Raw genomic sequence first — 18,683 nt, forward strand, 5'->3', positions numbered from 1 at the left:
AGCTTGTCACGTAAATTTCAAGAAAAATTGTTGGCACGTACTTTACTCAGTCTTCTACCCTCTTGAAAAAAAGTTTACACATAAGATATGATTTCCAAATATATTACCAGCATATATAGCTATATCTCATTCTTTTTAAGTACTACATGGTAGTTAATTATATGGATAAATACCTAAATTTCTTTGAGTTCAAGCGCTACTTCCTTTTTAGAGCTTTTCTTCATGTGCCTTCAGGTGCAATCTAGTGCTTGTAATTTACACTGGTGTCTCTATTCAGTGGCCACATGGTATGTGATTACAGGTCCTCTGACTATGCTGTTAACTCCTTAAGAATGAGCCCATTTTTCTGTTCATCTTTGTATTCCAACATCTGGAACATACTGAATGCTCAATAAGTGTTTGTGAATTCATACTTGGTAAAGACATTTTTTGAAAAGAAGAATCCTTGGTGTCCTACTATATTTTTTTCAAAGGGTAAGGGGTAAATTGTGAGGCTGTTTAATTTTTTGTTTGTTTATTTGTTTTTGTTGTTATTTTTGTTTATAAAATGATTGATTTATAGGTAGGTTCTAAAAAGTGAATATTCTATATTTCCATTTTTTATGAAAGAGAAAAAATAATGAAATTCAGATGGAAAAGTATCTCCAGAGAGTTTAACATGTTTTTAATTATACAACTCATTGATTGGCATCTCAAACTTGAGATATTTTATGTAGTACTTTTTACATGGGGTTCTAACTTATCATACAACATGTTAAGTAGCAGGTCACATCATATAGGGGTTTAAGGATCATGAGCACGAAACAAAGGCAGAGTTCTTTTGTATTTTGGTTACCATAAATACATGACTTATATTTTTTACCTTTTAAAGGATTTAGAATTTAAGAATCTGCCTGGTGAGTTCATCTTTGGGAATCAACCAAGCAACAGAGAGAAAAACCGATACCGAGATATTCTTCCATGTAAGCTAAAAATGGTTTTGGTTATTTTTCTGTTTATATTTGGGAAAAGATAAAAAGAGGGTTGTATGGCTTTCTCCATAAGACATTTTGGCCTGTGACCATGGTGATGAGCATTTTAGGGTGTATTCTAGGGTACGGTGTGGGTAACGCCTATTTCTGGCATTTCTTCCAGCCACTGCCAGAGGGTCACTTGCAGCAGGGCTTCAGCGTTGTTCTCGTGCCATGAGCCACCCGGAACACAAAGTCCAATAGTCTGAGACACCTGCCACTTTTGATACCCCAAGCCCTGACCACCTTCCCTGGCAATTTTATTTAGACATAGAAATACAATGGGGCTATGTGTCTCCTTTGTCCTGGACAATAAAGCTATGAATCCACTCTCCAACAGAGGCTGCCCTTTGTCCTCAGAGCGCCCTCCACACTGCTTCCCTGCCCTCCCCACCAGCTACTCACAGGATTCGTCCATCTCAGGTTGTCTGCAGATCAGAAACAAAACGCAACAATGCGGTGTTATCTTTGGCAGGAAATCTCATTCCATGACTCATATTCCTTTCAAAGTCAAAATTTGTTCAAACTAAGTTTATCATGTCTCTTCCTCCAACTTGAGACTCCTCCTATATTTTACACCTTATTTAACATAATCATCTAGCTGTTCAGGCCAGAAATCTTTGGGTCACCTGTGATATCAAAAAAGTGGTTGCAAATTCTTTTGTTTCTACTCTGATTAATACCTCTAGAGTCCTCTCCCATCTCTGGATCCTCACTGCTGATGAGACTGAGACCGTTTCATTTCTCAGCTGGTCTTCTGTCTGCTGCCTCCCTTTCTCATTCATTCCCTGCAGCTACTGAGATGATTTTCCTAAAATGCAAGGCGGAACGTGTTGCTCTCCTTTCAAAGCTCTTCCTTGGTGCTTTGTTGCAGTCATGGTGAAGTTCCTTAGCATGGCTTATAAAGTTCTCCTCTGTTTACCATAGGACTTCTTTTGATTTCTGAAATCCATTCTCTTTTCCTTGCATCCATGGCTTTGAACTTGTGGTTCTTGCACAAAACATCTCTTCTCCCTTTTTGCTGAGGTAATACCTGCTGTCTTTCATAGCTATGTTGGCGGTGCCTTCCCTATTTTCCCCAAAGCTAGGCTTGGTGGTTTTCCAGTAGTCATATAGCATCTGTGACCACTATCTCCCACTTACCAAACTATATTTTAATTATTTTCTTTCCTGTTTCTCCCACTAGATTTGAGGTAGTTATCATAAAAATCAGAGTAGAACACATTGACTGCCATCATTAGATAAATACTTTCATGTTTAGTTGGTTCATTAAGATCTAAGATAACTTTACGATTATAAAAGATGATGAATACTTTCCCAGCATGGTTAAAATAATTTATTATGCTATCTTCTGCAGGGAGAGTATGTATAATTACATTGAAGAATACTTCTAAAATTAAGGTAATGAACCGCTATTAGACATTAAGGTAAGGAAACACTATTACCTATTGCTGGCAGGTAATATCAGCAATTTGGTGCTACTCGGGGAGGTGAGAGGTCCCAATTATATAATTTCTATTCCTACATGTGCAGTTAGCCCTTAAGTAGACTGAAAGCAAATAGACCTTTAAAATGAGGCTTTCAGGATTGTAAGAAGTTCATTTTAGGATATAAGGCACACATAACATTTAATCCGACTTGAATACTTTATTCTAGGTATAAAAAGAATGAAAAATGAGGAGATTAAAAAGTACTAAAAAGCTGGCCTGGCGTCGTGGCTCACGCCTGTAATCCTAGCACTCTGGGAGGCCGAGGTGGGCGGATTACTCAAGGTCAGGAGTTCAAAACCAGCCTGAGCAAGACCTCGTCTCTACTATAAATAAAAAAGAAATTAATTGGCCAACTAATATACATAGAAAAAATTAGCCGTGCATGGTGGTGCATGCCTGTAGTCCCAGCTACTAGGGAGGCTGAAGCAGGAGGATCACTTGAGCCCAGGAGTTTGAGGTTGCTGTGAGCTAGGCTGACGCCACGGCACTCGCTCTAGCCTGGCAACAAAGTGAGACTCTGTCTCAAAAAAAAAAAAGTACTAAAAAGTAAAGTTAAATTACTAAAACTAAGGGAAATCATGTAAAACTTTTTGGCTTTTCTTAAAATAAAATAAACTTTAATTCACCCTGGTTCTATTTTAAGGAGCACTGGTTTATCTCCCTCACAATATAGTGTAATCTAACATGAAAAACAGTCTGCTTAAGTGACAGTCATAGAAGGCTTCTTTGATTTCTTGACCACAGATTTCTGGAATTTATAGAAAAAGTTCCTGAAGACTCACATCAAGAAATTCAGGGAAATCATTTATTTGCCCTCCTCTTCAAATGCTGAGAACACTAAATGGATGAACTCACGTGTCTTTGGACAGTGCAAATAGTGGCAGTCTTCACTTTGCACAGTCCCAATATACATGAATATCAGTTACTGTGTTTCATTAAATAACACCAGGTCCACAACCACAGGATTCACATTTCAGTTATAGACACATATTAACTGAGTAATTGCATGAAATAACAAATGTCACTGCTAGATCTTCAGTCCACAAGTCACTATCCAAATAACAGATATGCATTATAATCAGTGACTAATCATGTCACTTTTTTCAAAATATGTTGGCAATAGCTAACAGCACCTGTTACTCATTTTGCACACAGCAGAACATGTAGTTGTTTTGCCTCCTTGTCTTTAAGTGATAAACCTCATGACATTTTATAAGAATGGATAATCTAAAGACAGAGATGAAACTGCAGTAAGGAAATAAAAGTGATAATGCTGGGAGTGAAATTCGAATTGAATGTAAATGGAGTTATAGAAGAAATAGTAACTGGGGACATGTTGTCACTACCACCACTCAAGAGATTCTAGAGCTGCAAGAGGCACTTGTTGAAGAGGAACTTATTGACATGAATGAGGAAAGTGGCTGTGACAAAAAGGACATACGTGACCTAGGAGAAGTAATGCTGGCAAAAAACTTCACATAAAGGAACTGTCGAGCTATTTCATGACAATGTAAGTGCAAAGGATAAAATAGTGGAAGATGATTCAAGCTTAGAAGTTAGCCAAGACATGGGAAAAATACCTATTTTGTATTGTAAGTTATATGACTTACAATACAAAAAAAGCAAATGCTGTTCAAACTACTATGGACAAATTTTTTACAAATTAAATGCTTTAATTCTCAATGTTTCCAATGGTTAAAATTATAATATTCTAAATAAATATTATTCTTGATACTTTCTCACCTCTCTATAACAAGAAATAAGGGAGTTTTTAATACATTCACAAAAATTTTTAAGGACTGTGAAACAATCACAATTTTTCCTGTTAATTATTAAGATCGTTTTTATGATTTCAGTCTGCACAGTCATATTTGTGGCCCTGTACTACTGTGCAAAGCAAGAATGGCCTTTATTATGTAGCACAGATATTTTCAAGTATAAAGACAGTAACTTGTATTTCTTTAACACTTTACAACTTACAAAGCATTTTAAAGGCCAGAAAAGGAGTGGTGCCACTATATATCAGGTTTTCTGACTCCTGGCCTGATATTAATGCCTTTTCTCTTACTTGTCTCTGGATGAGGTTCTACTCATAACTAATAAAAATAGTGACTTAGGTTTCTATTAGTTTTCACTTTTCAGAGCATGTTTACACATATCTCATGGAATACTCTCTATAGTCTTGTAGGGGTGTGGGGAAGATGGTAATATCTGAATGTAAGGATGCAAAACAGTAAGAAAAGGACAATCTTTCAACAAATGGTCTGAACAGTTGTATATTCATATGCCAAAAAAGTGGACTTTGGCCTTTACCTCACATGTTATGTAGAAATTAACTCAAAATAGATCATAGTCCTAATATTAGAATTAAAATCATAAAATTTCTGGAAGAAAACCTAAGAGAAAATTTTGATGTCCTTGGGTTTGGCAAAGTTTTCCTAAATAGAACATAAAAACCTCAAATTATAAAAGAAAAGTAAATTGGATTTAATCAAATTAAAAACAATTGCTCATCAAAGCATACAATTATAAAAACAAAAAGGCAAGTAACAGATTAGAAGAAAAATACATGAAAACATTTATCTGATAAGAGACATGTATTTAGAATGTATAAAGAATTCATTCCGATAACCCCAAAAAACGATGAATTACCCAACAACAAATGAACAAAATATTTGGGCAGCCAATTCTTGTATATATAGAAGGAAGATATATGGATGGCAAATAACTACATAAAAAGATGCTTAACACATTAATTATTAGGAAAATTCAAACTAAAACAATGAGTTACCTCTTCTTACCCACTGCAATGGAATAGAATGTAATGGTTTCTTATATGTACCTTATGACTCAGCAGTTCTACTTCCATGTTTTACCTAAGTGAAGCTAAAGCATTTGTCTGTGTAAAGACTTGTATATGAATGTTCCTATCAGCTTTATTTTCAATAGCCAAAAACTGGAAACAACTCGACTATCCTTTAGTGGGAGAGTGGATAATCAAATTGTGGTATGTTCACACAATGGAACATGACTGTGCAATGAAAAGCAACAAACTAATGATGCATTCAGTAACATGGATGAGTATCAAAATGATTATGCTCAGTGAAAGAAGCCAGTCAAAAGAGTAGTTACTGTACGTTGTGCACCAAATTGTTTGTTCCAAAATTCATATGTTGAAGTTCTAACCCCCAGTACCACGGAATATGACCTTATTTGAAGATAGACCTTTAAAGTGGTAATTAAGATAAAATGAGGCCCTTAGGGTGTACCCTAATCCAATCGATCCAGTGTTCTTATGAGAAAAGAAAATTAACACATACAAGAGACACCAGGGATTCAAAGGCACAGGGGAAAGGCCATGTGAGGACATAGCAAGAAGGCAGCCATCTGTGAGCCAAGAAGACAGGCCTCAGCAGAAACCAGACTGCCACTACCTTGATCTTTGGCTTATTCTGCATTATGTTGCTATAAAGGAATACCCAAGGCTATGTAATTTATAAAGAAAAAGGTTTGTTTATCTCAAAATTCTGCTGGCTAGAAGGTTCAAGATTGGGCATCTGGTGAGGGCCTTAGGCTGCTTCCACTCATGGTGGAAGGTGAGGGGAGCCCTAAGAGTAGGTCACATGGTGAGAGAGGAGGCCAGAGAGAAGGGGAGGTGGGAGCAAATTATGAGGTTTGAGAGGGACAAACATCCAAGCCATAGTATTCTAACCCTCGAACCCCAATTCTCATGTTCTTCACACATAACAAAATGTAATCATCCCTTCTCAATAGTCCCCCCAATTTAAAAGTCCCCCAAATGTAAAAGTCTGCAGTCTCATCTGAGATTCAAGGTAAGTTCCTTATAGCTGTGAACCAGTAAAATTAAAAAATAAGTTATTTACCCCCAAGGTATAATGGTAGTAGAGGCTTTGGGTAAACATTCCCATTCTAACAGGGAGAAACTGACCAAAAGAAATGGGTAGCAGGCCCCATGCAAGTCTGAAAGCCAGCAGAGCAGACATTAAACCCTAAAGCTCCAGAATAGTCTCCTTTGACTCCATGTCCTGCATTCTGGACACACTGGTACAGGGGTGGGCTCCCAAAGCCTTGGGCAGCCCCACCTCCATGGCTTTGCTGGGTGCAGCCCATGTCACTGCTGCCACAGGTTAGAACTGAATGCTTGCAGCTTTTCCAGGCTGAGGTGGCACACTGCCAATGGCTCTGCCATTTTGTGGTCAGTCCCATGGCAGCCTGGCCCATGTGGGTCCAATGGGCATTGCCCTGGTGGTGACTCTCTGACGTAACTCCAACCCAACATTTCCAGTAGGAAATGCCTACTGGAATTCCAGTAGGAATTGCCTTAGTAGAGGCTCTCTGCAGTGGCTTTGCCCCTGAAGCAGGATTCTACCTGGGCTCCCAGGCTTTCCAGTAAATTCTCTGAAATATAGGTAGAAACTGCCAAGCCTCCATGTCTTTGCATTCTGGGTGCCTGCAGACTCAACACCATGTGGATGCCACCAAGGCTTACTTCTTAGGCCTTAAGGAATAGTGGCCCAAGCTGTACCTAGGGCCACTTGAGCCACAGCTGGAGCTGCTGGAGTGTCCAGGTTGTGGGGAACAGCATCCTGAGGTGGCACAAGACAGGGATGTACAGGGCATTGGTGCCCCTAGGCCTGTCTCCCAAAACCATTCCATTCTCCTAGACCTCAGGGATTGTGATGGGAGGGTGCCCTTGAAGATTTCTGAAATGCCTTCAGGGACTTTTTCCCATCATATTGACTATTAGCACCTTGCTCCCTTTTAGTCATGCTAATTTCTCTAGCAAAAGTCTCCAGCTGCATCCTGGGACTCATCTCCTGAAAATGCTCTTTTCTTCTTTACCACATGAGCAGACTGTGAATTTTCAAACTTTATGCTCTGCTTTCCTTTTAATTATTAATTCTACCTTCAGATCATTCCTTTGCTGCGTTAACTGATGACAAACTGTTAAAAGTAGCCAAGCCACTTCTTGAGTGCTTTGCTGCTTAGACATTTCTTCCTCCAAGAATTCTCTTATACAGGGGTCCTCAAACTTTTTAAACAGGGGGCCAGTTCACTGTCCCTCAGACTGTTGGAGGGCCATTGGAGAGTGCAGCGCACATTCCACACATGTGTACTGTGGGCCCGGGACGAGTTGGCTGCTAAGCAGGACAGGCAGCAGCAGCAAAAACACCCGGCGGGCCGCATATGGCCTGTGGGGCCGTAGTTTGAGGGTCCCTGCTTATGCTTGGCCTTCCACAAATCCCTAGGACATGGACAAAATGCAGCCAAGTTCTTTGCTATGGTATAACAGGGCTGACCTTTGCTCCAGTTTCCAATAAATTCCTCATTTCCATCTGAGACCTGTCAGCATGGTCTTTACTATCTATCTTTTTATCAGCATTTTTGGTCACAACCCTTAACCACTCTAAGAAATTTCAGTTTCCCTTGTTTGTTTGGGGTGTGTGTGTGTGTTTGTTTGTGTGTGTGTGTCTTATTCTGAGCCCTCCAGACTCCAGCCTCTTACCCATTTTCATAGCTGCTCTTAATACATTTTCAGGTATCTTTGTATCAGTAATGCCCCATTCAATACCAGTTTTCTGTGGTAATCCATTTTGTGTTGCTATAAAGGAATACCCAAGACTAGGCAATTTATAAAGAAATGTATGTATTTATTTTTTTAGCTCACAGTTTTGCTGGCTGGAAGGTTCAAGATTGGGCATCTGGTGAGGGACTGGGGCTGTTTTCACTCATGGCAAGACAAAGGTGAGTCAGTGTGTGCAGAAATCACGTGGTGAGAGAGGAACAAGAGAAAGAAAGGGGAGGTTCCAGGCTCTTTTTAGCAACCAGCTCAACTGGGAATGAAAATAGTGTGAACTCACTCACTCCCAAGGAAAGATATGAATCTATTAAGGAGGGATTGTTTTGTGACCCAAACACCTACCATTGGGCCCCACCTCTAACATTGGGGATCAAATTTCAACATGAGGTTTAGAGGAGACAAACATTCAAACCATAACAATCTTGAACTTCCAGCCTCCAGAACTGTGAAAATAAATTTCTGTTGTTTAAGCCACTTAGTCTGTGGTATTTTGTTATGGTAGCCCTAACAAACTAATACATTGTATGTATCCATCTATATAAAATTCTAGAAAATTCGAATTAATTTGTATTGACATAAAGTATATCAGCTGTTGTCCTGGGGCAGGATTGAAGCGAGGAGGATAGATTACAAAGAGGCATGAGAACATTTTTGCAGTGATAGAGATGCTCCATTACCTTTGTTGTGATGGTTTCACAGTTGCACAGGTATGACCATTATACCTAAATAAACTGTTTAAAAGGAGGTTTCTGAGTGCAAAAGACATATTACACTTTTTAAAAATTTTGTACATCTTACCATCATAATACAGAAAGCTGTGAAAATACCAGTTCTTTAAGGCATAAATTTAACAAGCATGTGTATACTTTTGAAGTTATTCTATATTTGTTTCTATTACTACCGCCACCAAAAATACTAATAATAGTAGTAGTACTAATAGTTATATGTTTATTACTACTGTGTATTACTGATCTAAGTCTATCATAGGTAGTAACGTTTAATCCTCACAACACCCCATAGTGTTTGTAATGTTAGTGTCTTTGTTTCACAAAAAGGTTAAATAGGAGACAGATCTGGGATTCAAATCCACACTTAACCACCACTATGTGATAATGCTTCTCTGTATTAATTTTTTATACTCTTAATGGATTATTCTTGTGCAATGTGTTGTTTTTTTATTTCAAGAAATACTTTTAGCATTTAAAAGATTCCTAGTCACTCTTTATATAGATGTAAAGTGATATTTTATAAGTTTTTTGCTGTTATTTAGTTTTCTTTCTGTCTTCCCTTCGTTTGAGGTCACCGTGCTGATTCATTCGTTGTTTGGTTTGAGATGGTATAAGTAGTATATGTGGTCTCAAATTATTCATATTTGCTGCTATATCTCCCTTTTTATTCTGATAAATGAATATCTTTGTTGATTTTAGGATTCTGGGATTTTAATCTTTTGCTCGCAGTTTCTCTGTTACTTTACTGTCTTCTAACTTCCACTGTTTTAGATGAGAATTCTAGTTGTAATCTCTTTTTCTTAATTAGAAGTATGCTATTTCATTCCAAAATCTTTAATTTTTTCCTTGTATTTAGGAATGTTACCAGATGTGTTTCATTTCTATCAGTCTCACCTAGAACTCATAGACCCTTTTAACTGGTCTTCCTTTGCTGTAAGAAAGTTTCTTCAGTTAGTAATTGCTCCACCTTGATCTACTTTTGTCTTTTTTTTCTGGAGTGCCTATGAATTGTAGGGTTCTCCCTTATGAGGCTTTCATATATTCTCTGATTGTTTTTTTACTTCTGCCTCTATGTAGTTTTGCACATGCTTTCTTTCTCTCTCTCTAGTTTTTATTTTTCATTTCTTCTTTCACTTGGTCTTTTAGGGAACTAATTTAAGTTTCAAGGAAGACCTTCCTCCTTCAAATTATCTGCTAAAAGTTTTAGCTTGTGTGATGGTTAATTTTATGTGTCAACTTGGCTAGGCCATAGTACCTAGGCCATTGGTCAAATATTAATCTAATATAGATGTTGCTGTGAAAGTATATTTTTAGATATGATTAACATTTAGATCAGTAAACTTTGAATAAAGCGAATTAGCCTACATAATGTGGCTGGGCCTGATCCAATCAGTAGAAGGCATTGATAATAAAATGCTGAAGTCTTCCAGGGAAAAAGGAATTCTACCTCTAGACTGCCTTTGGACTCAAGACCAAAACATCAGCTTTTCACTGGGTCTTCAGCTTGCTGGCCTGCCCTGCAGAGTTGAGACTTGCCAGCCCCACAATCACATGAGCCAATTCCTTAAAATAAATCTCTCTCATTGTGTATATACAGCCTGTTGATTCTATTTCTCTGGAGAACCCGGAGTAATACACATTTTGGTATTGAGAGTGATTCTAGAGGAATAGAATCTTAAGGATGAGTTTCATGAATTGGTTCTCTATATGATAAGATTTAAAGACCTTAAGGACTTCCTAGTAGTGAATAGAGCGCACTGATAACCTACGATGTGATGTGGCAATGGGGATATTCAAAATACTGCCATTGGATACTCCTGTTCAAATACTTGCAAGAAATAAGGTTCTGGGTGACTGTATTTGATACCTTAGAACATTTTTGTCAAACTTGTGAGTATAGTGAGATTGGCTGGTTACTCCTAACATACTACTGGATGGAGGGAGAAAGAAATGATCTTAGGGATTCAATTTCCCAGCTCAAGTGCCACATAAATAACCTAAAAATTTCTCTTTCTGCCCTGAAAGGAACCCTTATATCCTGTAACCACAAGGCTGAGATTGCTGAAAACTAGACTCAAAGTCTCATCCTGAAAATGACTGGATTAAATTGCAAATTGAATTCCCAGCCTTGTAGGTTGTCTGCTTGTAAAGTGAGGGCATTGACGGGAAGGAATGGGACTGTGAAAATGGGAATGGAGACCTACAGGGAGAGCCTCGTGCAGCTGCGCCTATCGAGCCTCTGGGCTGTGTTGAGTCTCCTTTGCAAACAGAAGCAGCCACTCCGCCCTGACCTGAAGAGATTAACCCCACTTTGCCTAAGGAGATGTTTATGAGCTTGCTACCTTGCAAGCTTGCTAGGTAGCTTGCACCTTGCTACCTAGCAAGCTGCTACCTTGCAAGACAAAACATTTTCAACCCCTCATACCACAACCCCTCATTGCTTCTAGACCTGTAACTAGACTTGAGTCCCAGCAGGTCAGCCAGCCACGGCACCAGGCGCAGCTGAGGATGCACATACAAACTGGCTGTCTCGTGTGGGGCTCCGGTCGAATTCCATGAATCCTATCATTTATCTCTAACTATCACCGTCCATTTTTTAGCCCTGCCCCCTGCTGTGCTGGGTGTGCAGATTTCACAGATTTGTAGGGGAACGCCATCTGCTTACTCCCTCAGAGGGCTCCTCCTCTGCTGTATTCAGTTGCAAACTAGTAGATACTTCCTGTGGCCTCATTCTGCCTGCACCGTAACGAACAGAAATTTCTCAAAGTGCCTGGATGCTAATGGTATCCTTCTGTATTTATTGAAAACTGCTAAAAAATAAAACCTCCCCTAATTCTGTATATCTTATGTCATGCCAGTAGGTTTTGGGGAGGGAAGAATTTTAACTGATGAGCTCAAATAACCCTTTAGAAAAGAAACTTCTATGCCCTCTTTTCTGTCAGTCAAAGAGATATGTGGATTCACCTATATGAAATGCTTTCATGAAGTGCGGGTGTGTTGCATCTCCCACCTTTCCTTCATCCGCCAATGTTTCTTTTTCTGTAATAGATGATTCAACACGCGTTCCTCTTGGAAAAGGCAAGGACTACATCAATGCTAGCTATATTAGAATAGTCAATTATGAAGAAGAGTATTTTTATATTGCTTCCCAAGGACCACTGCCAGGCACCGTAGATGACTTTTGGCAAATGGTTTTGGAAAATAATTCTAATATCATTGCCATGATAACCAGAGAGATAGAAAGTGGAATTATGAAATGCTACCATTACTGGCCTACTTCTCTGAAGAAGCCTTTGGAATTGAAATGCCTCCGTATCTTCCTGGAGAACTACCAGATACTTCAGTATTTCACCGTTCGAATGTTTCAGATTGTGGAGAAGTCTGTAAGTCTTTGAAAAATCAGTATTAGATGTATGTTTCACTACACAAGCAGATGTGTTAGGACTAAAAGTTAAGAGTAGGATGAAAAACAAGACTGAGAATACTTTTTTAGGTAAATTTTTACTTTTCCCTGGGACCAGAAACTAAGCCACCACTATTTCTGCTTTTGCTTAACCAGACCCTGACTGGAGAGAAGAAAAAATTAGAAAGGAGAATTGGGGTGGGAAGAGTGAGTATTAGAAGTTGTCTGATTCTAGGATGTAATTCAACTGTTTTTGCCGAATGTAGAGATGTTTTAAGTACTTAAGGTGTGCCTATCCCTGAGCTGTGCCTGGTGCACTCACTGATACCTCAATTACTGTGGTCAGTGGCAATTTGAGATTATAAGGGATACTTTGAGATTATAAGGGATACTTTGAGGGCTTATAAGGGAAGTACTTAGCTTAGCTTGAGGTTTGGGGAAAGGTTTACTGCAGGAGGTAACATCTGGTTTGAGAATGACCCAAATGAGAAAGATGGAAGGAGGAAGTAGGTAATCAAATATTAAATAGGATGGAGTATCTATAGAGAAATATAAATAGTTAAGTATTTCTGGAATGAAAAAGTTCAATTACAGGGAATAATGAGAGATGAGGCTATAGAAAGTAAGCAAGGGTAAGCTGGAACATGAAATGTCTTAGATTTCAGCTAGTAAGCATAAACTTTATTATGAAGGTAATTGGGAGACATTGAAGAATTTAGTAAGAGTGGCATGATCAGCTAGGACATTTGGCATTGGCATGGAGAGCACAGATAATGTTTTGCAGATAAAACTAACTGGTAGACATACATGACTTACGACTTGTGACTTATAGGTAATAGGAGGGGTTTGAAATTATGCTATTCAAGATGGTAACCACATATGGCTATTTACGTTTAAATTTGAGTTATTTAAATTTATATAAAATAACAAATTCAGTTCCTTACTTATAGTAGCAGCATTTCTAGTGCTATTAGTCACATGTTATGAGTGGCTACCATATTGAACATACAGATTTAGAACATTTGTATCACCATAGGAAATTCTGTTGGGAAGCATTGGTCTAGAATAATTCATGGATTTCTTTGCTCAAGTAGATTTGGAAAATAGGAAAGGAATGGTTTATAGGAGAAAGTAATGAGTTATATTACTCTAATGGATTGCATTAGCAGGTAAGTGATATATGTGTTCAAGTGAGTGAAAAGAGTAGGAGTTGAACAGGAAGCTTGAAGACAGTGGTGAGGCTTGGAGTCATCACCAAAGAGGTTGATTGGTACACAGACAATAACCAAGAAAAGAGTAACTGAGTGATGCTGAGGTTGGACATATAACTTTGCAATGGCAACAAAATGTGCAACTATGTGATTATTTGCTTTGCAGTAGCATAATTTATAGGCTCACTGAACACAGGTATGGGACTGACCCAGAGTGAGATGTTGTCTAGTACATGTGGCAAGATGCAAAAGATCAAAGGAGTTGAGAGTTTGGTGAAGAGAATACATTCAGATAATCAGCCATGAAGTCAAAATCATTTAGGGATATGAATGGAATCAGGGGGCCAGTCAGCTAGAGGTAAATTGAGGATGGAAAGGACTGGAGAGCTCCATTTGGCCACGTTGTTGTTGTGAAGCACAAATGGGGTGTCAGCAAGAGCTTCTGGTCCTAAATTCATGACTGGAGTTGTAGGACTGGAAAATTTTGATTCTAGATGATGGTAAGTCCAAGGAGTGGTCATCATTGTGGGAATAAGAAGAAAGGAGGTGATCTCCCCTGCAAGAGAGAAATAAAAATGTCATGGAGTTAGTGTCTGCAGGGCTGATGAGACACTGAATTTGCCCTGGACGATGCCAGAATATGTGGCAGGGAGAAGGCTAGGATCTTCAGTGAATGTGAAGGCTTGATCAGGAGGTTGAGCCACTTGGTTATGGCAATGAGAAGATGAAGCTAAGAGGTATGAAACTCATAAGGAAGAAGGGTTTATATACAAGGAAAAGGGATAATGAATTGCAAAAAGAAGTAGGCAGCAAGGGATGTCTTGAATGCTTCTACTTTCCTGGGATAGAAGACAGACAAAGTCTTAACTCTTAGAACATTTAGAGTCTGGTAGGGAAGGAAGACACTAAATGAGTCACTTCCTTTTTTTTTTTTATTTCGGCATATGATGGGGGTACAGATTTTAAGGTTTCAATAAATGCCCTTCCCCCCCTCCCCCCACAAGTCTGAGTCTCCAGCATGACCATCCCCCAGACGGTGCACATCTCACTCATTATATATGTATATACCCACCCCCCACCCCCCTGCCCAATACCCTATTACTGTAGTACCTATGTGTCCACTTAGGTGCTACTCATTTAATACCAGTTTGCTGGTGAGTATATGTGGTGCTTGTTTTTCCATTCTTGGGATACTTCACTTAGTAGTATGGGTTCCAGCTCTAACCAGGAAAATATAAGATGTGCTATATTACCGTTGTTTCTTAGAGCTGAATAGTACTCTGTGGTGTACATATACCACATTTTATTAATCCATTCTTGGATTGATGGGCACTTGGGCTGCTTCCACAGCCTTGCAATTATGAATTGTGCTGCTATAAACATTCGAGTGCAGGTGTCACTTCTAAATGACATGTATGCTTGGAGAATATAGGCCAGATGGGAGGCACGGAGCAATGGTCTCTCTGAAAGGTCAATGTGTAGAGCTGTGGCAAGATTTGGGCTGAGGCCCGCAAGCTTCAGAACCCAGGGTTTACTTTGGAGAGGCTGCATCAGGTGCACTGTTTTCATGTCACCGGGGAAGGAAATCCATGAGGTCCACCTTTGTGCAGATTCTCAATGGTCAGTGGTGACAGGAGAGATTTAACCCCTAAAATACATGATCTAGTGATACCAATCCTCAACTTAGTGTCTTCACAAAATTTTCAAGTGTTTCCCTCATCTAGTTTCATGTATCAGTGATTCAGACTTGAGTTTCTATTTGATATTAAGTTCAAAGATGTTTTAAATATAACCCCTCCTTCCCACTGCCATTTACAGATTTCTGCCACTGTAGAATGCCATATAATACAGAAATCATTAATAACCTAAGTGACTTGAGTGTTTTCTAGTGTTATGATTCTAGGTAGAAAATTGTATTAGATAAGTCAGTATAGGATTAGAGTTCTCCAGAGAAACACAATGAATAGCACGTATGGAAATAGAGGGAGAGACTGCTTTTCAGGAACTGGCTGAAGTGATTGTGGCAGGTTGGCAAATCTGCAGGGGGGAGCATGGACTGGAAACCGAGGGAGGAATTGCAGTTCGAGTGCAGAGCAGCTGCTGGCAGAGTTCCTTCTTGCTCACAGCAGGTTGGTCTTCATTCTGTCAAGGCCTTCAGTGGGTTAGATGAGGCCAGCCACATTATGGGGGGTAATCTGTTTTAATCAAAGTGTGCCTATTTAAACGTTAATTGCATCCAAAAAAATACCTTCACAGAAATGTCTAGAATAATGTTTGACCAAATCTGGGTACTGTGGGCCAGCTAAGTTAACACAAAATTAACCATCACAAATTTCAGTAGGTACTTTGGATTAGAATAGGGCTCTGAACACTAGCATCTTTATTCAGGAAACTCAGGAAAATAGAGGTGCATGAGGCAGAAGCAGAGGAGGAGTGAGGAACCCATTCTGAGTTTTTCGGTGTAGGTCCCAAGTGAGCTATGACGAGGGCTTTGCACTGAGAAAAGGGTGACATCCCTTTGGGTGGGATTCAGGTGAGCTCAAAGTGCTTCATCTGCCAGCCCTGAGTAGAGCCGCACGACTACACTGCCAGGGGGCCTAGCACGACAGCCAGGGCCACAGTCTACTCTCATGGTCAGTAACTGCTCGGTCCTCATTGCCAGAAGAGGTTGGTGCCTCCCTGGTCAGGGACCTACCTATTCTAATCAAATTTGGTATATAATATTTAAGTTAAGACAGGTTGTCTTTTGGCCTTATTCCTAAAACGTCAGCCCATCTTTTACTCTAAGTGTTTTGAAATCTTGGCTTTCCTGCAGCCTCATGGCGCACAGGAGTGGTAGGTTGGGATGCAGGAGGCCTGCATTTCAGTGGCAGCTCTAAACGTGGGAGTCCTGAGCTAGTATGCGTCTTAATCCCCTCAGCCTTACTCTTGTATTTGCAAAAGGGTGGTAAAATAGTGCCTACCACACGTGGTCAATGCGAGGATTAAATGAGGCAATGCACATGAAGCCCTTAGCTTTCCTGACATCTAGTAAGTGCATAATTTATGTTACCTATTAGTGTTCTTATTTTTATTATTGTTACTGTGTTCTCCTTTGTAAAATGGAAAAAAACTTCTATTCCTGGTAACTTTCAGAATTCTTAAACATCAAGATGAGGTTTGAGCACTCTTTGAAAGCTCTGTATAATGTTAATATAGTACCACATGGCCACAATATTATTGCTGTTGGCATATTAAACATTGAAAGGAGATTTGTAATATAAGAAACTGATAAAGCTCTCTCTCTGTCTCTCTAACAGACAGGAACTAGTCACTTTGTGAAACACTTGCAGTTCACCAAGTGGCCAGACCATGGCACTCCTGCCTCAGCAGATGGTTTCATAAAATACGCTCGTTACGTGAGGAAGAGCCACCTTACAGGACCCATGGTTGTTCACTGCAGTGCTGGCGTAGGCCGGACAGGGGTGTTCATATGTGTGGATGTCGTGTTCTGTGCCATCGAAAAGAACTACTCAGTAAGTGCGGGAGTCGATGTTGGCAAACACACTACTTTTAACAGCCTGACGATATTGGAAGACTGATATTCAGCCTTCAAGAGCGACTTGGTAAATTGAAAGCACATGTGCGTGGGATACTTGGTTCTCACTGAGCTCATTGCAGGTGACTGGGGTTGCTGTGAGGATGAAAGCACCTAATGTAAATAAATGACTTAGAACATGGTAGATACACAGTCAATGTGAGTGCATTCTCCTTTTCCTTCCCTCCACCCCACACATGGTTTTTAGAACTTGCTAGAGGATGTTGATGAAGTGTGCCTGTTTTTAATGAACATAAATAACATGCACATGTGTGTGTTAGAAGACGATGTATACTTCAGAGTTAATGAGAGATCTGTGGGTTTGACTGCCAGTTTGCCACATGCTTTAGATTTTGGTGATTTTGTATACATTGTTCAACCTCTCTCAAACCCCGTTTTCATGTAAAATGAGGATAATAATACTGTTGCCTTTGACTCAATCATTACTAATCCTTTACTATCCTCCTTAATTTGGAACCAGCTAAGAGAGAGAAACATGAATCAGACTATTTTCTGTATTATTTATGTATTATTATATTTTTATTTTTCAAATTTTATTTATTAAAATAGATCACATCTGTGTTCTTTTTCTTTTAATTTTAGTTGACTTGTGAGAATTGTACATCTTTTTGGGGTACAGAGTGATATTTCAATATATGTAGACTATGTGCATATCTATCACCTCTAACATTTATAATTTTTTTTTGTGCTAGGAACATTCAGTGTCCTTGTAGCTTTTTGAAAATGCACAATAAATTATACTTAGCCATATTCATCCTACCGTGCTATAGAACACTAGAAGTCATTTCTCCTATCTGGCTGTCATTTTGTATCTGTTAACCAACCTGTCTCCTCCTCTCCCTCCTACACTTCCCAACCTCTAATAACCACAATTCTGCTCTCTATTTCCACGAACTCAATTATTTTCTAGCACCCACATATGAATGAGAACATATGATATTTATTTTTCTGTGCCTGACTTATTTCTTTGGACATAATGCCCTCCAGGCTCAACCATATCACCATGTATGACAGTATATCATTATTCAATATGGCTGAATAGAATCCCATAGTGTACATACACTAAATTTTCTTTATCCATTCATCTGTTGATGGACTTTTACGTTGATTCCATCCTAGCTGTTGTCAATAGTGCTGCAATAAACATAAGGGTACAGGCATCCCTTTGATATACTGCTCTCCATTCCTTTGTATAAATACCCAGTGGTGGCATTGCTAGATCAGATAGTAATTCTATTTTTAGTTTTACAGAAATCTCCAGGATGTTTTCCATAATGGCCGTACTAATTTACATTTTCACCAGCAGTGTCTAAGAGCTCCATTTTCATTGCATCCTTGTGAACATTTTTTTTTGTCTTTTTGATAATAGTCATTAAAACTGGGATGAGATGATATCTCATTGTGCTTTTGATTTGCATTTTCCTGATGATTCATGATGTTGAATTTTTTTTTTTTTTTTTTTTGAGACAGAGTCTCACTCTGTTGCCTGGGCTAGAGTGCCATGGCATCAGCTTAGCTCACAGCAACCTCTAACTTCTGGGCTCATGCAATCCTCCTGCCTCAGCCTCCCAAGTAGCTGGGACTATAGGCATGCACCACCATGCCTGGCTAATTTCTTATATATATTTTTGGTTGGCCAAT

General features: G+C 39.2%; 1 protein-coding gene across 11 annotated transcripts in view; it reads left to right on the forward strand.

Annotated features, from left to right (window-relative positions):
* Nucleotides 1-18,683, forward strand: part of LOC105863935 (protein tyrosine phosphatase non-receptor type 20) — a 118,750-nt gene that overhangs the window by 63,970 nt on the left and 36,097 nt on the right. For 7 of the 11 annotated variants that reach the window (XM_076010245.1, XM_076010244.1, XM_020280521.2 and 4 more), the window contains 5 exons: nucleotides 872-962; nucleotides 2,368-2,411; nucleotides 8,185-8,266; nucleotides 11,879-12,213; nucleotides 16,744-16,959. In XM_076010245.1, coding sequence (XP_075866360.1) covers nucleotides 872-962; nucleotides 2,368-2,411; nucleotides 8,185-8,266; nucleotides 11,879-12,213; nucleotides 16,744-16,959 — 768 coding nt within the window. Of the gene's footprint in view, nucleotides 1-871; nucleotides 963-2,367; nucleotides 2,412-8,184; nucleotides 8,267-11,878; nucleotides 12,214-16,743; nucleotides 16,960-18,683 lie in introns of those variants that run through there. The other 4 variants (XM_012751519.3, XM_020280531.2, XM_020280530.2 and 1 more) reach the window with 4 other exon arrangements.

The sequence above is a fragment of the Microcebus murinus genome, chromosome 14 (assembly GCF_040939455.1).
Source record: "Microcebus murinus isolate Inina chromosome 14, M.murinus_Inina_mat1.0, whole genome shotgun sequence".
Classification (NCBI taxonomy): Eukaryota; Metazoa; Chordata; class Mammalia; order Primates; family Cheirogaleidae; genus Microcebus; species Microcebus murinus.